The 23,500-nt window shown below is 38.5% G+C and overlaps 2 protein-coding genes across 2 annotated transcripts in view; both read left to right on the top strand.

The window, feature by feature from the left end:
* LOC139713759 (tetratricopeptide repeat protein 21B-like) overlaps positions 1-2,165 on the top strand; it is a 29,361-nt gene extending 27,196 nt beyond the window's left edge. The window contains exons 31-32 of the mRNA XM_071625460.1: positions 721-841; positions 1,994-2,165. Of these exons, the coding sequence (XP_071481561.1) occupies positions 721-841; positions 1,994-2,139 (267 nt within the window). The 3' untranslated portion in view covers positions 2,140-2,165. The remainder of the gene's footprint in view (positions 1-720; positions 842-1,993) is intronic.
* Positions 2,166-7,479: 5,314 nt separating this feature from the next.
* On the top strand, positions 7,480-23,034 carry LOC139713760 (uncharacterized). The gene is made up of 10 exons (XM_071625461.1): positions 7,480-7,788; positions 8,546-8,631; positions 9,753-9,863; positions 10,444-10,507; positions 11,820-11,911; positions 18,578-18,696; positions 19,582-19,674; positions 20,453-20,565; positions 21,284-21,361; positions 22,005-23,034. Exons 1-10 carry the CDS (start codon positions 7,480-7,482, stop codon positions 22,128-22,130), a joined length of 1,191 nt encoding a protein of 396 aa, XP_071481562.1. The 3' UTR covers positions 22,131-23,034.
* Positions 23,035-23,500: the final 466 nt, after the last annotated feature.

Genomic DNA, 23,500 nt, shown 5'->3' with positions numbered 1-23,500 from the left:
ATTGTTTCATGCCAATTGAATGTTCTTAATTATGGTGACATGATTTTCTTTTTTTTTTTAAAGTAGCCACTTAACAGCTCCATTGCCCCCAATTTGTTCAGATGTAGTATGCTATCAAAGCTGTTTAGTATGTTTGATATTCTACTTTGTACTGTACGAGCTGAAATTTTCATGTACAGATATTTTCGCGAATTGCTACTTGGAGGACATTTTCATGTGTTGTTCATTTCGCGGTTACGAGGGTCGAACTGAACTTAGTTAATCGCGCGTTATTTTCGCGTGTTGTTATTTTGGCGGTTTGAAGGCGATTCGCAAAATTCGCGAAAATAAAATCACCGCGAAAATTTCAGCTCATACAGTATGTAGCCATTGTCTGATTTTACAGTCAGATTACAGGTTTGATGATAAGGCAACATCTGGAAGTGCACTACCAATGTTTGTTCTGAGTTGTTCATTACAAACTCCATATGAGCCCGTCATAGAAATGATTTGAATTTGCAAAACAAAACAAAACAAAACAAAAATTAATTCATAAGAGTTCACAGTATACCTTGTGCACGACAAGCTATGCTGGTGTGATTGTTTTAAACTTAATGCATGCATGCATGTTTTTAAGTTGAGCAAAGTTTTCTTTTTGTATTGTATCCTGCACAAAACCATCTAAAGTTTTTACCAGGGAACATCTTCCCATTTTGTATTATCTTGTGGGTCATGTGTTAGTCTTGCTGCAAGGCTTACGAATATCTGGGATTCATCATGGAGAAGGAGCAGTCCTATCAGGATGCAGCCAACAGCTATGAGAAGGCCTGGAAGTATGGCAACCAGCATAATCCTCATATAGGTCAGTGCACAGTGTGATTAAGCCTGTGAGTGCTTTGACTGCGGACTGGCACAGAAGACCCCATAATGTTATATATATATATATATACTGTCCTAAATCCCAGGCTCAAAAAGGGTTAATACATCTCTAACTGTTTCGTCTCATTCATAGTGCAAGATGCTTCATATGCAGCATTTAGGTTCAGATTGATGTGGACACATTTACATTGACATGAAGTGAAATGTGTGGGAGCTAGAGAACCAACCGTCCGGGCTGCCAATGACGCAAGTGTGGGGATTAGTTCCAGTGTAATGCCATGTGCCACGTATCGATGGGTCATTAATGAAATCACACTGAAACCTCCGGTAATGGTGAAATGAGGCAATTGATTCCAATAGGGCTATGTACAATGTCCTTTGGGAAATAGGAATAATCATTCTTGGCTGACAATTTGCCAAGCCATTAGGCGCAGAGGAATTATTACGATAGTGAACCAATCTAATCTCTTGAATGTCAAGAACTGGGGTATTTCACTGTTCTTGTGTTGATCATATAATGTAGACAAATTTGATTGAACATTATGCAATCATCAGGGAAACTATAGAACATTTCAGTGAGTAAATTTCTTGTCATTTGCAGTGCTCATGGTGATGCATGACATTCACTACTTGACATGGCCTTCTATCATGTATTAGGAGGGAAACATTTTTGAAGAGTCTACCAGGTGCAATGACTTTGTGTGAGGTGCACTTTGTGAGTTGTGTTTATATAGTATATCGCCGCTGGGGCGACAAGACCTTGTATCTACATAATGTCAAATGTTTAGGAGAGCAAAACAACATGGCAACCAAAGCACCATATCAAATGGGATAGCCTTTCCTTTGACATGCCGTGGTGGCTCCATTTTGAGGGTAAGACAGCTAGGATTTGGACAGGACATCACTATAATAATTAACGGTATCTGACCATTAATCCAACAAAGTCATTTTCACCAAAAGTTCAGATGCAAGGTCTTGTCACCCCAGCGACGATATGTGTTTTTAATGGCACTGATCATTATACAGAAATAGAATGACTGTTTTGACATTATCAATGTACAAACTGTAAGGTGGGTTTCCGGCAATCCCAATAATCATCCCTATCTTCTTTCGTCTGTCTTACACTCTCTTACAGGTTACAAGCTGGCATTCAACTACATGAAGGCCAAGAGATTTGTAGATGCCATTGACATCTGCCACAAGGTCCTCGCTTTCCATCCGGACTACCCCAGAATGCGCAAAGACATCCTGGACAAGGCCCGGGCCAGCATCCGGGCTTAGGGGACAGAGCTGAGCTTGTTGGTAGACTTGAAGGGGGAGGGATGGGGGAGGATGGGGTTGGGAAAGCGGATGTGGCAAGAGACTTTTTGAAATCTTCTATCTACAGAACTGAACTCGGGACATATGTCTTTGTGATTTTTGCCAAGAATACATGTACTGTTACTGATTGCAAATGAATTTAAAATGGTGGGGAGAAGAGATGGCTTATAATGCCTGCACAAAGACTCACCAGAAAAAATGTTGAAGGTGTGTGACCTCATAAGTGGTGGAATTGGCAAACAAACAAATAAACAAGCAAGCAAATATACAGCAAACAAACTAAGCAACCAAAACAATTAGTGAGCTCACCTACAAGTTTATGTCACTCATGTGTGCATTATTGTGAGACAATCAATCAAAAGCCTTACAAATCATGGTATAGCATACAGTATGCAGAAGATGAAAAGAATAAGCCTTCATTTTTTGCAAAGGTGTGTGCAAACATCTTTGTTAAACATATCATATGGGCAAGAAGTAAATAGTGTAGAGTTATGATGCTGAAATTAAAGACTGGACTTATTCTTTTGTGAAGTTCAAATACAATTCTTTGGAGTCTGGTGTGAAAAAAAAGAGGTGAATTCTGGTTCAAATGATGAAGTATGTAGACGTTTTTGTGGAGTGATGAGAAGTGGTAAATGTTTCTCTTTTCACCGACATTTAAAAATTGCCCGTCCAGCTCAAAAATCCATGCATTTGAATATCTAAGAATAAGATGTTATGTTGATTTCGAATTCCCTCTTGAACTCTGTTTTTTAGAGATTATGGGCAGAGTAGATGACAACTTGAATTTCAGGGGGTAAAATTTTATCTTTGAAAAAAAAAAAGTAGCCTATGACTATCAAAATTGTACAATTTTACTCGGATGAACTCTATGCAGTCATACTTTAAAAATCTGAAAGCTGTTTGTTTTCCTTGTGATTTCACTCACTGATTTTCAGAGCCAAAGTAATATTGCTGAACCAGGTTACAGTCACAAAAAAAAAAGCAAATGCTTAACAACAACAAAAACGAATGTAAAGATATTCATGGAGGAAACATGGATTCACACAAGCCAATAGTTGGAAATGCATTGTATACTGTATACGCCGAATATTTCGCGAGGTTTTTATTTTCATGAATTTCGCGAGTCAGCTGCTATTCCCAAAATTAAAGACATGAGAAAATATTGACTCTGATGCCGATATGAATGTGACGCACACGTACCGGTATGTTGTACATTTCTCCATTCAGCACAGGACTCCACGATCGCGAATTTAACCACTCGCGAAATTGTCGGGAAGTCCCGATTCGCAAAAATTTAGACTCGCGAAATATATGGCGTATACAGTATTTGTATACCAATATGCTTTTTTTTTCACTCGTACAGAATTGTGAGAGATAGAATAGGGAAGCAGTCTTTCTCTAAAAATCTAGCTTCTTGAGTGTCCAACAGAACTTACATACTATCATTAATCACAGGTTCCTTTCAAAAGAGTGTTGTGCATTCTACTTTTATTTTAACATTCTGTTTAATTTCCTTTGTTGGCAAAGTCTTGGTTGTATTAAAGGAGGTATTCCGTTGCTGCAGATTTCGTAAAGGCCCATTTGTGTGCGTTCAAATCTTCATGCATCGCTTGTTTTTTAACGAAAATAGATGTGTTTAGTGTGTCAAATCATCCATCATTGATGCGAATATTTTGTCAATTGTACTACACCAATGTCATATTCTGGCTGTCCCCTGTATGAAAAAGGGTGGATAGAATTGTGTTTCCGTCTGTATAAGTGATTGGGGTAGACATGGGTGAGATAAGGCCAGAGACAATATCTGTGCTAAGCTGTCAGAATATCAGTCAAGGCTGTTTTTAGGTGTAGATTTGAACACATTGGTGGACGGGCATATGACCGGCATGTCTAAATGAACCATGTCAAGAACTGAAGATTTAGAATTTTCAAAGAGAATTCAAAGTAAGAAGTCATTCATATCATATTGATGTCAGTTTTTTATGCCTCCGCCACGAAGTGGTGCCGGAGGCATTATGTTTTCGGGTTGTCCGTCCGTCCGTACGTACGTCCGTACGTCCGTCCGTCCGTACGTACGTCCGCTTTCGTTTACGCGATAACTTGAGTAATATTTACTGGAATTTTACCAAACTTGGTCCAAGCATAAAGTATGATGGGGCAGTTATTTGATTAGATGTTGGGTGAGATCGGCTAAAGGTCAAAGGTCAAAGGTCAAGGTCAAATCATGAAATTGTATCCGTTTACGCGATAACTCAAGACTGGATGGAGCAAATTTCACCAAACTTTGTTGGAGGATGATGTATGATGGGACAATTACTTGATTAGTTTTTCAGTGAAATCGGACAGAGGTCAAAGGTCAAAGATCAAGGTCAACTCCTAAAATTTATCCGTTTACGTGATAACTCAAAACTGGATGAAGCAGCTTTCACCAAATTTGGTCCAAGGATGATGTATGATGGGGAAATTAGTTGAGTAGATTTTAGTGACATTGGCAAGAAGTCAAAGGTCAAAAGGTCAAGGTCAAATGCTAAAAATGTTGCAATTTCCCCCATACGGTGTATCTATGCAATGCCCAAAAGGTATTTTCTTGAAACTTGGTGTGGACATGTACTACTGCGTAAAGATTCTCCAGAGAGTTTCATGTCATAAGGTCAAAGGTCAAGAGGTCAAAGGTGAGGTGAAAATGTTGCAATACCACTTTTCTCGCAAATGGTTCAATGGATCTTTGTGGAACTTGGTACATACACATGTACTGACTGGCAGGGATTATCTAGGGAATTTAGGGCTCATGGGTCAATAGTCAGGGGTCAAAGGTCAAGATCAACTCCTCAAAATTTTACTATTTCCCTCATATACTAGTATATGCAATGCTTGCATTATTAGTTTCAAAACTTAATACATGCATTACCTAATGGAGATTCTCCGGGAAATTTCTAGCCAGAAGGTCAAAGGTCAGAGGTTAAGGGTCAATGGCCAGGTTTCAATCCCCCCCCCCAAAAAAAAAAAAAAAAAAAAAATCTATTTTGTACCGTCATTACGCTCTTTCTTCATACCGTGGAAATTACTCAATGCATAAACTTATAAAAAGGTCCGTCAGAATTCTAGTAAAAATTCTCAATTCCCCAAATATGGTGTGTACCTGCACTCTTAGAAAATTATAGCAAACCCAGTTCAAGACATTTCTGATAGACCTGTCATTTCAATATTTTGCCAGTTATGTGAAACTGTCATGGATCACACATTGCGAAGACATTATACTATACGCCTATTGGGAGAATCATGCATTATGGCGGAGGCATCAGTTGCCATAGCGACATTTCTAGTTTTTTTTTTTTGTCTTAAAAAAAGAAATGTGTGTAAATGGAGTATGATATACTAGTATTCTGATGAAATTAGCTTGTAACATGATTCTTACACTGTGTAAGAAGTGTGTGAGTGTACTCTGTTTTTAATCAACAATTCACCTTGATTGAAAGTTCTGTTGTATTCATTGTATGCAGTGTTAATAGATTGCTTTGTAAGGAAAAAAAAAAGAATCTATGAAATGGAGTGAGTGAGGGACTATTTGATGTACATTGAATATAAATGTATTTATATTTACAAATATAGAATTGTCGTTCATTTTGTTTTATCAAAAGTGTATTTCAATTTAAGCTCATAAATGTAGGTGTTATTGTGTATAAGATGCAAGTGGATATATGTGAGTGGATATGAAGGTACATGTACCTTCAATATGTATGAATGTGTGGTGTTGAGTGTGGTAATGAGCACACATAGTCTATCATCTACTGCTGTGGTGCAATAATTTTCCTTCCTTGTGTCTTTAAAATGTGACATTGAAATGATCCCATTTTTCTCAAAACAAAATAAGCAAAAGGCAAAGTCAGAAATTGAATAAAAAGTGTGAAATTGGAGTAAATAATGTATTCTTTTACTGTGTTGGTCCAATGCTAAATTTTGTAGAGAAGCATTTTCAAATGTCACACATGACTATGCGAATACTGGTAATTGAAAGCAACTAGCTGTAAAGGGGTAATAAACAGTGGCGGATCCAGAGGGGGCGCACCCAGCGCACGCCCCCCTTTATTTTTTGTGAAAAACAAAAGAAGTAAAACGAAAAAATGAAATGAAACCCGGAAGTGGCACCAGAAATATAAGTTGCCCCCCCCCCCCCCTTTACAGAATTCCTGGATCCACCCGATAAATCACTTGAAAGTGGTGAGAACTGTGTCTTTGTTCTCAGCCGTCATAATGAGTGCAAGTTCTATCCACAAGTCACACAGGGATGCCATGTTCGAAACATTTTTATGAGTGAGATTTTCATGACTCAACGTCTCAGCGCGAACGAGGGTGTGGGAGGGGTTGTAGTAAGCTTATTCAATTTTTAGCTCTTAATGGTGCGATCTGGCATGTACTTAGGTGACTATTTTTTACTTATTTTGAAAGAAAAAAGGAATTATACCTTCAATTGCAACCCTCACTTTAATCCTTTGAGCTATGCTCATTATTAATAGGCCAAAGTTGCAGATTTCACCCAATGCGTGAGAAAAATGGGTGCCTTGCGTGAGATCGTGAGACGGACCCTAAATGCTTGGGTCTCACGCAGAATGCGTGAGACTTGGTAGCTCTGGTCACCACTGGACATGTACAAATGCATTCATAAAAAAGAACATCTGCAAGCATAAGTGTGACACAAAAACAAGGAGTTCTATAAAAGTTTGAAAGTTTTTTACTTGGGTCTCACATGCATTTTGCTGAATGTGATCGAAGTGCAGAATGTTGAGTGCTTTTGTAGTTCTCAAATCACTTATTAGAACGCAGCATTGTTGATTCAAGATATGGAATTTACGCAAACTTTCCACACGAGATGAGTCATCTGTTTTGATATCATAAAAGAGATTTCTTACATCAACCCCTGTTCTAGTGGTAGTAAAGTGATGCAAGCCAGTCAGTCACTGACGGCAGATCGTGTGTCTTGCTTGGGGCAGCGCTCTTCATCGTAGGTTTCTGACAGCGTACGGAAACGCACCAATCACGAACCAGTGAGCGAGATCCGGGTCGCATAACTTTATTCAGGAATACACCATGTGAAGTAGCTATAATAGCGTACGCGTGCAGTGCATTCGATGTTGTGAAACCCCCGAACTCAAGCGATAAACCCAGCGAGCCGCAAAGACTGCGACTGTGACTTGCTGACAGTGACAACGACGTCTGTTTGACACGAATTCTGCATCTTCAATAGAGTTTTATGAAACAAAATTTTGATATTCACCCAGTGATCTCATTTTCAAGAAAATCGCAATGTTGCGAACGCTGACGACGAAATGCCTGCTCAATACCCAGACTGTACCGGCTTCAGTAATCAGCGGAATGTATGCCGCTGCGGCTCCGCTGTCCGTTTGGTCTCCCGGAGCTTCGGGCTGCTTCGGGGTCAACCACCCCGCTGGTGGCACGCACAACATCAATAGTCTCCTACTCCAATACGGCAGCAGCAGTGACTCCAAGCGAAGTGGGATGGGCCTACTGACAACTCAGGAAAACATTCGACATTTGACGAGTCACTCACTTCTGGCTTTCTCCAATCCTATTGAACCGCCCATTCAGACGCAGGTCAGGATTAAAGACACTTGCTTCAAATTATGGATAATTTTAATGTTTATTAATACGTAAATTTAAACATACATTTTATAATGGCAGTGTAAAATTTTTATTTTTCTATTAATTATGAATTTACATAGAGGTCTAAGTATTTTAAGTGCATAGTGCTGTATGTGCGTGACACTTTTAGTAAAAGTTGACATATAAGCGTTTGAAAAGAGAAATTATCTATGTCAGAGTTTTAAAAAAAGAGAGAGGGAAACATTAAAAGAGAGATGGATCTAATTGATCAGTGTAGCTATGTAGATGGACATCTGCAATCAAAGTGACACTCGCTGATTTAGTGATCATGCCATGTTGATCATATTTGGTATGGCCGTGATGTAGACAACTTATAGTCTAATGAGATTTTGTCATGGAAAAACAAGAAAATGTATCAAATCTTATGCAGTGCTTTCGTGAGGTTTATTGGATCTTCCTAATATTGTTTAATTCATGTAGATTTTGTAATGCTGTTACAGTTCAAAATTACAGTTGGTTTCCAATGAATTGATATAGCAATTGAATGATGTGTAGGCCTACATAGGCCCTCGATCATTCAGCATCTCGGCTGTGGAAATGGATTACTTTAAGGCCTAGCTGTGGACAAATGATATGAGCAGTTCCAAAGCTTTGCTATTCAACTTGTTCTGATGATGCTGTCAGTACAATTGTGCGGTTGCACTGTATAGAGTGAGCTCTCACTATCAAAATTGAAATTTCCGTGCAGGCAGTCCGATGGAAGAGCATAACTTCTCAGACGTCAGGCAATGCTTCCGAAGAGCCCCTCAAGGCACTCCCATCACCTCACTTCAAGTATGTGAACATTCAGAGTTTGCAAAATCAAGTGTTCAACATTCTACTTTTGCAATTCTATCAGTCTCCTGTTCATATGATGCTTGAGTCTCCTTTGGATGTATGTCCTACATTTTTGGTCAAACATAAAATACTGTAATACATTGTCCTTAGATGACAACATCTTTAGAACATTTCATTGGTAGTAGTTTTAGTTTTAGAAATGAAATGAGTCTTGTTTTAATATATGTTTTGTGATTCACAAGTTTGATTGCCACATTAATATCAAAGGGACTGTACAGTACTGGTTGAGGTGGGGATTCAGGTTTAAGGAGAAACCTCTTATGAAATATGAAAGAGCATGTAATTTTAAGAAGGATTCAACGTTGATTTGATGAAAATTGGTTTTCAAATGGCTGAGATATCCAAAAAAGTGATAATGATGAAAGGTGACAGGCCACGCCTTTTATTAGGATCTCTTTGTTTCACCTTGTTTTGGGATATCTCAGCCATTTCAAAACCGATTTTCATCAAATAATTTTTTGATACCCCTTAGAATTGTATGCTCTTTGACATCTCATAGAGTGGTTTCTGAATATGGTATCTCGCAAAACATTAAAAGCAAAATCCTCACCTCAACCAGAACTGTACACACCCTTTAAATGATACAATCAAAAACACAAGTTATTTTTCTTTGAATAAATCTAAGTCTCGAATACAATTCAGATCCATTTGTTTTTCCAAAGGAAAAGATAGCTGAATGTATTAAACTGATGATTACTTTCAAAATTATAGAGTTCATGCAATAACATGCACATGACAGGTCAAGAAAATGGCAAAGATTTGGTGTAAATAGCACAATTTTTCTAGAACATTAAAAACAAAGAAACTTTATCGAAGTTGCTGCGAGTAACATGCTAATGTCCCAACAAGCACAGTTTGGATGCATCTCATGACCCTACCACAAGTTTGCCTATACAAAACTTCCTTTTGTCAACCCTGATCTTTCCCCCATTAACATCATGATGAGATATGTAGGCCTACTTTATACCAAATAAGATTATTTTTCATGTTTTGTCAGTCTACCAGTTGTTTCTTATCCATGCTGGTTAACATTTGTCTGTGAATTGTTCTCTCTGCAGGACTCGCAAGAACCTGGCCAAACATAGTCAAGACAAAGCCAAGATGGCCGACAATGTCCAGGCGGCAGTGGACAACACGGATCCCAACTATCTACTTCCCCATCCCATCTGGTAAGTGGAGCTACTTGTCACGTGTTTGGAGTATGTTTGAGAGTAGGCATTTGATGATCCATTGTCTACACATTGCCTGTTCATTTTCTCACTGTGATCATCGAGTAGGCATAAGTACCCCATTAGAAGGGAAAAAGGGCTGATTACAAAATGGAAGCCAGAATTCAAGTACCAGTTGACTGAAAGTTATTTATTACCAGACATCTAAAATTCACTGCCATTTAACTCATGTATAGTTCTGGCAAATCATCACAATATGGTAAATATTAGGTAGAAGAAGAAACAGATCAACCAATACAAAGTGTTGCTGTACAATTGAACTCAAAAGTCTCCAGCAAAATAAATCAGTTAGGTGAAGCTCTTTCACACTTCTTAAAGATTTACTAGATATCTATGTTGCTCATGAACCATATTGAGAAGTCTCTGAACAAGTAAATTTTTGTCTGAACATATGAACAGTAGCCCCTGTCAGGCCCTAGGAAAGGAGACTGTACTGTTGTTTATACCAATGTAAGCATCACAGAATTCCAGATGACTTGTTTTATATTGCAGCATTACTTTTCTTCTTGGACTCTTGCAGGTCTGAGGATGAAATGGACAAGGTAGAAATCACGCACAAGCCTCCTGCCGAAAGAGTTGACAGGGTAAATATAATCAACCCATCTACCAAAACTAAAAAAGCACTCTGAGTGCGCCGACCTCCGCCAAGCAGCTACTTTCCACCGAAGATCTTGCTTGTCATTTCCACCCATACGCATGCATGCTGAAAAATTGCCTTATTTCCCAATATAGAAGCCTTTTATTGGGTCAAACCCTCAGCTGCACGGCGCACCTCACTCTAGCAGAAACTAGAGCATGCACTTTAGTGCGCGCATGAAAACCTCAAAAATGTGCAGCTTATTAACTCCGAAGTTCATTGACCCTACCTGCCAAAATATTGAAAATACTTCATAAAATCCATAAAAATATCTGGATCACTACCAAAATTTAATCATCTGTTCCTTGTGTCATTCTCAACCTTTCCTGTAAGTTTCATCCAAATCCGTGCTCAACTTTATTAGTTATTTTGCATGCGGACGAACAAACAAACAAACAAATTAACTAAGAAACCAACAGACTAACGCTGATAAAAACATAGCCTCCTCCCTTGGCAGAGGTAATAAGGTACCAGATTCCATTGCTCAATCAGCAAAAACAAAAACAAAAACAAAAACAAAACAAATCACCACCAACCCCCAAAAAACAAAAAAAGAGGAAATACTAAAAGAAAATGTAAAAAATCATGCTTCAGCTTTCTGTTTTACCTTTCAGTGGAGGTGCTGCTGTATATTGCATATGGTGCGTCGCTTTGAAATTCATCATTCCGAAAGTGATAGTTCAGAAACCTGTGTTCTATGTAGGAGTATATTGTGTTACCTCGCTGCACCATCGTGAAAGCAACAGATTCTGTGCAAAGATGATACTCTAATGCTAAACCCATGTGCTTACTGTCATTGTTGATAAAAACAGATCAATGCTTCCATTGATGAGTAGATAGGAAAGTTGTAAGTGAAGAAATAATTTTTTTTCACATTTTCATATTTGTAGTCTTGACATTGCTGGTAATAGTGTGCCGATTAAAATTCATCTAATAAAATATAGGTCAGTATGGTGTCACTGTAACTGATGATTCTAAGATGACTGACTTTGTTTGTAATCATGTCTCATTCACTGTAACTGATGATTCTAAGATGATTGACTTTGTTTGTAATCATGTCGCATTCACTGCTATCGATGGTTCTGAGATGATTGACTTTGTTTGTAATCATGTCGCATTCACTGCTATCGATGGTTCTACAATGATTGACCATGTTTGCAATCATGTCTCATTCACTGTAAATGATGATTCTGAGATGATTGACTATATATGCTTGTAATCATGTCACATTCAAACCCGATTGTGCTTTCTCCCTACAGATGGCATATCTTGCTGTGAAGACGATGAGGGGAGGATTCGACTTCTTTTCTGGTTTTACATGGGGGAAGAGGACTGAAAGAAAATGGATCTAGTAAGTCATTGTCGTCATCACTATCATCTTTATCATTGTCATCACAATCATCATTCTGTTAAATCATCACAGTAAAGTGACCTCCCTATAGGTTCTCAAAAGCCCAGTCACGCTGGCAAAAGATTGCCAAGTTTTAGATCGTGAAGTCTTTTTCGATCTTTGGTCGTTTGTCCACACTGGCAGCCAAACTTCTCAATGTTTGGGTTACTAGTGTGCATGCACAAGAAAGAAGAAAGAGTACCTTTGGTATTAAAGCTGTCTGACAGCTAATGATTGTGATGTAACAATACACTCAGATGCATCCCACTGAGACAATGCCTTAAAACCATTGATCAATGCCACAAACATGTGGTGGACTGGTCATATGACAGACTTTGCCAAGTTTCAGTTGGGAGCTCACATGTATGCCTAGTTTGAGTGGGAAGTTTCATAGAAAGTTTGCAGTCACACCAGTTGGCAAAACTTGGAGATCTTAAAGATTGCATTCTTAAACTTCACAATCTTTTGCCAGTGTGACTGCAGCTTAATGTATGTGATGCCTTGATTGCAAATTGTTGCTTTCTGCTTCTCTTACAGAGAGTGCTTTGTACATGCATCAGATTTTAATTAAATGCTCTGGTTCAGGAATATAGTGGCGTATAAAGTTCATGCAAAGGCAGACATTTGTCATCATGAAAAATTCAGAATTTGCCTCTTATGACAAGCATTTCAAAGGTCAATTGAAATAAATCTCTGCCTACCTTTTGCTGTCTGCTTGTATAGCATATGAAACATACATAATGTGTTGTCATTTACTTTCTGAGGAAATATCAACGTTCCCCCCCCCCCCCCCCCCCGATATATTCCAAGCTGCTACAAGACTGAACAGCTCTTTACTGAATACATTTTCATTTAGTTTTTATTTTCTGAGATATTTTTGTGATTCATGATGGAAAAATCTTGTATTAGGCATGTCATGATGTATAATGTATCCTCGTCATCTGAGAATCAATACTGCAGGATATGTCAATACATCTGCGCACACTTTGGAATGCAGTGAAATGGGGTTGGGTTTGATAGTTCTCTCTGTACATGATCTCTTATCATCTGGTAAATACCATGACATCATTAAGTGTGATATCCAATGTTGTTTGAACTCATGTCATTTACCTAAAACTTTATGAGATGTTACAGTGCAATATCAATCCAGCCAGAGGGTCTTGTCAGTGATAATTCAGTAGTGAATTTCAGGAACAGCACCTCTGTAACCAAAATGCAGCAAACCTCATATAAGTCAACATGTGGGGGACCGATAAAAATCTACCAACTAACACAAATGTCGACTTACATGGAAATTAGCCAAATAACAAAAGAGAAACTCAGGACTTTTCCGTTGCATTAACTTTTGTGATTTGTTGACTTCTGCGATGTCAACTAAGCAAAATTCCTAGAATGTCAGACCTTATCCACTTTGACTACGAAGATTATGGAGACCATACTTAAAGAGATTTCCGATTTGTTTACAGCAAAAATATGTTGTCAGAAATGCCACTTCCTATTTGTCAGGTATCAGATAGCAGGATCTAACCAGCTATGACCTTTGTCAAGAGATTCCCAACAGAGAGGCATCAAACTCTAAATGTTTAATGTGAAATTTAGATTCATCATTACCTAAGTTTTGTGGCACCCCCTCAAACTTATATGATGTTGCTGAAAAAAGGTACCATAGTTCTGAAGGTCTTTAAAAAACTTATGCTATGTACAAGGGATGTGGAACCATTTCTTTCTTCTTCTTTTTTTAATGTGTGTGTGGGGTGGGGGAGGGGGTCAAAGGTCAGTGGTTCCTCAGGCTGTAACAAAAATTTGTCTTTGGGGAATTTGTTATAGGAAGGTTATAGAAGGAGGACTGATCTGAGCAGGTGGTCACCGAGAAAGAATTGATGGTGCTAGGGTAAAAGAAAAAAAAAAATTGGTAAAACAAGAGGCATATTATATGCTATCAGTCCATAGCATTGTGTTAAATACAGTGTCATACATGTATTCTGTTGTTTGCTTGGTAGGAGGGGGAATTGAGGATAGGAAAATGAGGATCATTTCATTGCCTGCTGTACAATATGCTGGTAAAAGCATATCAATTTCTTTAGGCATGTGGTATTATTGTACCAGTATGCATGAAAAAAGTGTCTAGAGTCAGAGTAATTAGAGGCAAAACTTGAGAAAGGACTGTATGGGAGCCCATAAGATTATCATGGGTCTTAATTGGCCATTATCATATAATGTACACGGAGTGTACCAACGTACATGTACACAGTGTAGGCTTTACTTCGAAGCCTGATATAAAAGGCTCGCAACATTTTGGGTAATTGTCATGACCTTTCTGTACTGATTTAATATTTGATTCTCCATGGAATTTCCTGTCAAGAGAGAATTTTCTTTTGATCTATTGTTGTGAGAATAGTTGCAATGCGAAGATTTAGTGAATTAGAGACAATGATGTTTTGAATGAAAGCATGGAAATAAAGTCAACAGGTCATTCAGATTTGATTTTAGATGACTGTGGAGCGTGGCCAACAAGGAAATGAAAACAGGAAATCAAAAATCTGAATACTAACCTGCCTCTCTATACAGTGTGAAAAACATATCTGCATCAAACAATAATCAGATCATGTAAATACGTCTTTACCTGTGCTGCTCTTGATGCCCCGCAAATTTCACATTATCTAGAAAATCTTTGTGTTCTCTATGTTCGGTTCACTGTGATTCTTGCACATTTACTGTTACAAGGAGAGGCAATTCCTTCATACTTTTAAAAGAAACTCAATAGATGTCATAGTCTGTGTTTATGTGGCAAGTCATGGCGAGTACAAGTACTGCATTGGAGGTATTATAGTCTTGCAAATAAGACTGTCAATAGCACTTGCCAGTATGTTTGCCTATCAACTGATTTACAAATGGAAGGGCCATCACTTTTCTTGGTTTGTCTGATTTTGCCTAAATTTACAGTGATCTGCTTCTGTGGTCTTCTTTACTTAATTGTGTATATAATATGATATATACTTGGGTGTAGAGCCTGGAAACAAAGCTTCTTTGTCCCTCGTTACTGTTCTGTCCTGTCTCAGGTAGGGTTCATACTTGATTGGGTTGTTTGTCCAATAGCTTTTTAGGGAAGAGTTTTATATTTGGAATATCTCACTGACCAGAGCAAACTCTCACCCAGATTCTCTCATGCAAGAATTCTAAAGCTCAGATTTTCAAGGTGCTCAGTATCCTGAGACTGCATGTATCCTCAGCCCTTTAGTTGTGAAAATGGTAAATAAGCTTCAAAGAAAAAAAAATAAATAAAAGGGGAAAAGTGTGTCATGTTTTCCACTGTCTCAGGAAATATGTGTATCAGATGTGATGCATTGGTAGTAGTATACGTTACAACAAAAACATCCATAGTAGATTTTTTTTTAATGTGTGTATGTAGACAGTCATTTTCTGTCATACGATCAAGTAAACCAGAGAACTACAGCAAGCTAAATTTGTGACTTCGTTTTTAGATGGGAAGAGATCTTTAAACACAACTCCGCTGTAGCTTCAATGAGTAAATACTAGTAAACAGAAGCCTTCTACACAAAGAGGACAGTACTGTGCTCTTTCACACAGTCTAGACTGCATGCTTTACCAGGACACTATTAAAAAAACAATGCATCTTTTATTCTTTTGAAATTGATAGTCTGCCTCTGCTAAATAATGAATACCAGGGATGTATTTCTTACAGAGGCTTGTGAAACCAGTAAGTTGGGGGCAAATATCCATTGTTTTAACTTTACGCCCACTTCCAAGGTATGTTAAGTGGTACTGATTGTAGCGCTTGCGACAGCAGCCAGGAAATCACCCACTCTTTCTTGAGTTACTGCAGTAAACTACAATTTTGGAATATGCATGATTAACCCGTTTAGGACGAGTCCCGAGTACATACTTGGGCAGGTGTCTGGGAAATGCATGTTGTAGCAAAATCAGCTCGTCCTCAGCGGCTTAAACTGCAGACATCTTCATCAAGATGGACCCCAGCACCAGAGAGTATAGAAGGACACACAGTGCGCTAAGAGTGAGCACTCCCATGATTTTACACATATAAGGACATAGTACGCAGTGGGGCCCAATAGCGGCCATTGTGGGAAGCAAACCGCTGGATTGTCTCGAGCATATATCACGTGACCGTATACAGTAGTGAATTCTGCCTCCTTATTCTCCTTTTCTTGTGGGGGGGGGGGGGGGGGGGGGCAAGGTGACATACAGAGTTTCAGATTATATTCAGGACCTCATCATATCATACAGTTTGAAGCATCATTTCTGCCTAAGCCTGAAGTGAAATTGAATAGATGCCCTTTATTTTCCAAACTGGAGTCCCTCAAAGTTTGAGCTAATGAATTAATGCAGGCCTATACCTACAGTTGCATAGAACAGGTGCTCGTAAAGGACCCCTTTTTCTTTTTCTCCCTCTCTCCTTCCCTCTCTCTCACTCTCTCACTCTTTCTCTGTCTTTGCTCTTTTGGTATACCCTGAATGGAATAACAACTCTATCATTCTTATTTTCAGTTCGTTTGTTGACGCTTGTTTTGATAATGTAGGCATACGCATGATACAGGCCCTAAAAATGTCCCCTGGGAAATCATTTTAGACTGTAGCCTAGGCACCGCACTTTCCTAATCTTCTAATAATAATTTCCTTGTCTGATCATTTGTCAAATAAGCCATTTTCATACTTATAACTTTAATGTTCCATGGTCAATCTGCACAGTCCGGCAGGTGTTATTGCTTAGGTAACAACCTTCCCCCCCTTGCAGCCTTTCTGTAAAGATTGCATTGATAGAAAATATTGTATATTACATTAGGCCCATATGAACTATAGGGGGAGGGTTTCAGGGGTTTAAAAAAAAAAAAGAAGAGAGAAGCTGTGTTTCACTCATTCACAGTTTCCAGTTGCCAGAAATGCACAGATAGCACATCCCTCAATCTAACATCACTGATCCCACTGTACCTCCGATTCCTGTGATACATTAATGAGCCGCCCATTTATACAACTTGTATCATCTAAAAGGACAGGCGTCTCATCACCGCTACCATAAAAAATGAGGTCCTTGCTACAGCCTTCTCCCCTTGGCCTTCTCCCCCCACCTTGTTCTCTTTTTATGGCTGTCTCCAGAGCTCCTGGAGCTCTCAATGGTTGTGTTTATGTGACATGATTGATGGTAAGGTAGGCAATCTGAGATGTCTACTGTCTGGGGTTGGGGGGAGACTGAACGTCATCCCTTGTAGAATGGGATGTTCTTCATGTAAACAGTCACACCTACCAAATCAATTCACTTGAAACTTCATAGACCATGCTAAATGTCACCAGAAATCCATATATGGTGTGTACATGTTTTGCGTTGTTTTTGTTTTTGTTTTGGAGGTTGTTCTTTTCGTTCTGTTAATGGTGATAAGTAGGATACTAAGATTTGCTGCATTTGACATGAGGTCTTGAGATACAAAATGAATTGACACAGCACTATCTAAATTTAATGACGAGAGGTTTGTGTGTATTCAAGTACATTTGGTATGCCTATGTTTGTGTTTGGGATTTCTTTATCAAATTTTTTAATGATAATTGTCCTGTATGTGTTTACTGATATACATCAGTTATATTTCTGCATAGACTGTCTTTGTGTTTCTCTGCTGTGCTGTGGCCTATTCATAGAATAGTCTTCAAATTCACACAGGTGACATACATGATGTACATCATACCAGTATTAATGCTCAGTGAAAATAAAGTGATTATTTTTATGGTATGATGAGCTAGTAGCATAGAAAGTCAATAACATGTCGAATGGCAAGGCAACTTACAATACCGTCAGTCATTTTCAGATTCACCGGCAACTATTCAAACTGAAGACATAGGAAAAATCATTTGTGCTGAACATGTGATGCAAATTGTAAATTTTGCCTATGAAGCGGATGGAAAATGTTTCTTTCCTGTATTATAGCCTGTGCACCAATTTTGGGTAGAACTCGGTGTATATTACCAGGGTGAGTGTTGAGACAGATTGTCAAGGTGTACGTGAGAAGGGATGGCAGAGGTTAATGTCACGTACAGGAGATTTATGAGCTTACATTCAAGCACACAAACCAGGCGAAGCCGTTTGCTTATCCTGTTGATGTAATATATGGCCTCCTTGAAGATTATATGACAGCATTAAAGGGGATGCAAGATTGTCATCAGATTTGTGTAGACAGCCTGGCTTTGTGGTTGTATTTATTTCATCTAGCCTCAATTAGTTAGTGCAAAAATAAGGTTGTGCTGGGGACATAAAGACTTCTTTTAGAGTTCTGCCTCGTCTGCTTGTACCGAGTTGTTAACAATTGCATTTTGGGGGTCAATACTGAATTGCTGCTGATAAGGTATAGTTGAAAACTGATTGAGTGTACAGAATGGTGAGTTTGTAGTTAATTGATACCTGATTCATTCATCCCAGTGATTTATATTATTGTGCAATATGAGTGATTTGACATCAACCGTGAATGTAATGTGGACAAGATTCAAACTGAGTATTGTCTTTATTGTGAGAAAGCATATGTTTTAGTACAATTACTCTACAGCAGCACATTGATATCTTGGTGTCCTCTCATCTCGAAATCTTCCCCACTACCTTAAAATTTGCAGCCGCATCATCTTCCTGGAGACGGTTGCCGGGGTACCGGGCATGGTTGCCGCGATGAGCAGGCACTTGAGATCCCTGAGAAGGATGCAGAGGGACCATGGCTGGATCCACACCCTCCTAGGTGAGATGGATGCCCATAAAAATCCCCCCCCCCCCTCAAAAAAGAAAAAGAAAAAGAAAAAAAGAAGATAAATGAATGATAGGAAAATGTGATTCATCAGATATCTATTACTTTTGCTATTTTTCCCTACATCTTCAAAAATGTCAGTACTGGTAATCCATTAAAAGCCGACTCTTTGAAGCTCCACAAGTTGGTTTCAGATTGTTTTATGGGGATCATGCAATGCAGGAGGTTCTAGATGACTCTCATATTCTTCTCTCTCTCTCTCTCTCTCTCTTTCTCTTCCTGTCTCTGTGATTAATGATCTGTTGTGTCAGCAAACAACTCTTATAAAAAAAAAAGTTAATTAGTATTTCAGATCCTTAGTATGCTGGTTTATCACATGGTCTCATGACATTGTGGAGTATTGTAATAAACAGAACTAATGTCTTTAAAAGAAAAATTCTTTAAAGGATACACATGTGTAAATATATACCTAAGGACTTGTATTTGCCTATTAAAAAGGACTCAAACTAATTCCACAGTGAGTGACCTCTATTCTAAACTTTTGTTAGCATCCAGTTGACTGTTATAAGATTTCGTTGTTGTTTTATTTGTTTGTTTGTTTTTTTCATTGAAGCAGAGAATGTTTTGAAGAAATTAGATGAATTTATCTATTTTTTCCAAGTTTAATCCATTGTACAAATTACACCACAAAATAAGCAGTTTGATGTCGTATGATTTAAAAATCATGGTTCTTCCTGATGCACAGTAATGACTTCACGTCAAGTAGATGTAGGATGTGTTATTTGAACGAGATACATGTATATGCCAGTCAGGATATTGCCAGAAATGATTAATTGTTCAAATAATCTTTCATTTATCTTTTCTTTTCTTGTGTGACAGAGGAGGCAGAGAATGAGAGAATGCATCTGATGACAGCTCTGGAAATCAAGAAGCCATCTCTGTTCTTCAGGCTGATGGTGCTTGGTGCTCAGGGTATGTCTAAAAGAACGTAGCCTACATTCATCTAGTATTTCATTTGTGTTCCTGTCATTCTTTATAAAACAAACATTTCAGTGGCATGATGTTTGTTCAAGTTGTCTGTCAGTTGTCTGATCTGCTTATCCATTTGGGGTCCATTATTAACTGTAAGTCTAGACTCCCAACTTTTGTGGAGAGTACAATGAGTAGTTTGCTTTACTATGGCTCCCCCTTTTTTTTTTGGGGGGGGGGGAGTGTGTTACAAGTACCTCTGCCAATTGGGTTACTGTTCATATTATTGTCAGCATTTGTTTGTATGATTCTGTTAATATCAATATTACTTCAAAAGTTTTGAATGGACTTTGATGAAATTTTCAGAATGGGCATGTTATGATAATAGAAATAGGTCATAAGTTTTTGATGGTGATCCAGCTCATACTCCCAGTCCAGTATTACTTTTTTTTAAAGATGCTTGTGCAGTTTAATGGCACTAGTGACCGTATGGCCTTGGCGCAGATTTGCATGCTCCGAGTGCTTCTAGTTTTAGTTAAATTGTTGTTGTTGTTGTTGTTGTTGTTTTTGTTTTTGTTGTTGTTGTTGTTGTTGTTTTGCAACTGATGTTGGGTGGATTTAATTGATTCAGCTAGAATCTGAATACCTTAACCTCTCTTTTCACCATGAGGACTCCATCTCGTATTCAAACTCATAGTGTAGTCCTGACCTATTTGCATATTGCATTATACCTTCCAACAGGGTTTTAATCATTGTCTACTTATGTCGTAAACGACTGCAGGCATCTTCGTGAACATATTCTTCCTCTCGTACCTGGTCAGCCCCAAGTTTTGCCATCGCTTTGTCGGCTACCTTGAAGAGGAGGCGGTCATTACCTACACAAAGCTTCTCAAGGTCAGTGCAGGAACTTGGTTGTTTTTTGGGGGGGAAAGTCACATTTACATTCTAAACATGCATGGTCACTGCATCCCTCCTATTCCCCACTTCAATCACAGTCAAGTGAATGCATTACCACACATAGGAAGAATGTGCATCATGCAGTAGAAAATGTTTGGTCATCTGTAATACCACACATGACCATGGCCTGTTAATTAATAGAATTGGACAGAAGTGTGGTCAGTTCATGTCCTTGTGTCAGTAAAACAGTGACTTATAAAAGTATATTAACTCAATGGAAGTGATTCCCGAGTAATTCGAAGGGAGCATACCATACTTTATTAAATTACCAGCAGTGTCTTTTGACGCAGTAGTCAAGTTCTTTCCAATACATAGAATTTTGTCAGTGTTTTATTGTTTTGTAATCGCACTTAATTTCTTGATGTATTTAGGGCTTTCCCAGATAGGCTCAAAAAGGTTCTTGATAATTTGTATGGATTAAATGCAGACAGTCAGACATGGTTGAAATTGAGGGGGGAATTAGGCCATGCTTAGCTTATAGCTGTTGTAAAATGATGTTCCAGCATTTGTACACCAATGTCTGTGTGTCTGTATCTGTGTGTGCAAATACATGTAATATACATTTAATAGTGCATACTAGTATTTGTTTTGCTTCCTACTTTAATGTGCTTACTCTCCTTCTGTTTGACTTACTTTCTTTCTTTTTGTTTTTCAGGATTTAGACACAGGAGCCTTGCCTGCATGGCAGGACAGGGCAGCGCCGGAGATTGCCATCAATTACTGGAAGCTTCCTGTGAGTTGGGTTTCTACTTGATGTGATCAATTTCATACCTGTCTTTTTATTTCTTTTCTTTCTAAACGCAAATATGATCTGTCCTGGATGTCAAAATTGTCAGAGTGCATAACTGGGCATATAATTTGCATAAGTTAAAGTGACAAGTGAATTCAACTCACTAATTGAACCTACTAGTTGCTGGTCTTTCATCCATCCTAAAAAAACCTTAATTAATTAAACTACCCGTGAAACATTCTACCCGAGAGTGGAAGTGGAATTTCTCAATGACATTGCATGAAGGAAAGCTGTTCATGAGATTTCCTATAGCCTGCTCTTTTTTCTCCAGTAGTTTAGTATGAATTATCTAGAGAAAAAAATATGGAATTGAGCAAAATCAGACAAATATAAAGAGGACATGACCAGTTTGTATTTCAGTTAATGGTCATGTATGGCATTTTGCTGTCAGATAGATATATGGCTTTGTTTTTATGTCATCTTGAATTATTCAGGATTTTTTTCAATTTCTCTCAGATGTGTGATCTTATTTGAAATATCATCATTATATTGAACATATTTTTGAAGTAAAATGAATATACATATCAACAAAATGGAAATCTCGTAACACTGATTTTAGATTAATCTGTCCGTTTCTCTTGTACAGCCCAATGCTAATTTCGTTGATCTGTTCCGGGCAATCCGGGCTGACGAGGCCCATCATCGGGACGTGAATCACACACTGAGCAGCATCAAACCAGACGATGCCAACCCATTTGGACCAGGTCAGTAAACAAGAGCAGACCCGGATCTAGGAGATGGATGGGTCGCAGTTAGCTGATGAGCCGTGCGCCAAATCCCGATGACCCCCCAACTCATCTAGACTAGACCATTTGACCAGATTAGACCTGAACCCTTTGTGCTGAGATGAGATTTCAGCTGAGCAACTTCAAAGGAGATGATCCACATTCCATTAGGACCAAGGCAGTAGACGATACCTCTGTTAAAGATGAAAGCAGTTTCCACTGTTTCATTCAAAAGTAAGACTCAATTTGATGTCAATGTTGACAAAGAGTGCAGTGTGACGTAACATCCCCCAACACTCATAGTACATTACATATTCCTGTTTACCAAAATATATGGAGGATTTGGTTTTTTTTTTCTTCAAAACTCCAAACAAACTGAGTAGTTCATGGCACGATTAGACTCTACGAGGTGAATACAGGCCGTAGTTAGTTGAAGATGAAGACTTAGAGTAAACACACTTGTCTGTAACAGATGTTATTACGATATTTATTGTGGTAATGTAAGAAGAGCCGTGCTATGTTTCATACCACTCAAATTGATGTAATGTACACTTTGTGGCCTGAAAAGAGTACTGTATACACCATATACATGTATTTCGCGATCTAAATTTTCGCGAATTGGGAATTCCCAACAATTTTGAGAGTGGTTGAATTTGTGATCGTGGAGTCCTGTACTGAACGGAAAATGTACATGCGTACGTCACATCCACATCGGGATCAGAGTCAGTATTTTCGCGTGTATTTAATTTTGCGAATAGCAACTGACACGCGAAATTCGCGAAAATAAAAACCGCGAAATATTTGGCGTATTCAGTAGTCTTGAGTACTACAGAAACAAGGACCAAATTAATCAAAGATAATTCAGGCATGAGACAGAGAAATATAAAAAAAAAAGAGGAGGGACTTTGCAAGGGAGCGCAGCGACTAAGCTGTGAAGGAGCGGAGCGACCGAGTGGGGGGAGGGTGTGGGAGGGGGGTTTCCGCCCTCCCACGGTGAGGACTTTTTGAAATTTAAGGTATGAAAAAACTTATTTTAATGCATTTTACAACTGAAATTTACTATTGTTATGAGGTACATTTTACAGATAAACATTGTGATTCAGTTCATACGGGTACAAAAAAAGGTGTTATAAATCACAGCTTAGCATTGTTAGCTGTCTTTAGTCCATATAACAGTTTACAGTGCGCAGACCAGGCAAAGTATTGCTGATCTTGGTCCATGTAGAGAATATACATGTATGTAAGACGGCTGAAAATAAATCATACATGCAGCTCAGCATTGTTGACCGTCTCTACGTCCATGCAACAGCTATACCTTACAGGAGGTATACTTGTAGACCCAGTTAAGTCCATAAAC

This window comes from Diadema antillarum, unplaced genomic scaffold, assembly GCF_040938485.1.
Source record: "Diadema antillarum isolate AM-2024a unplaced genomic scaffold, OU_Dant_1.0 seq00002054_RagTag, whole genome shotgun sequence".
Lineage (NCBI taxonomy): Eukaryota > Metazoa > Echinodermata > Echinoidea > Diadematoida > Diadematidae > Diadema > Diadema antillarum.
This window is presented reverse-complemented; position numbering and strand designations above follow the sequence as displayed.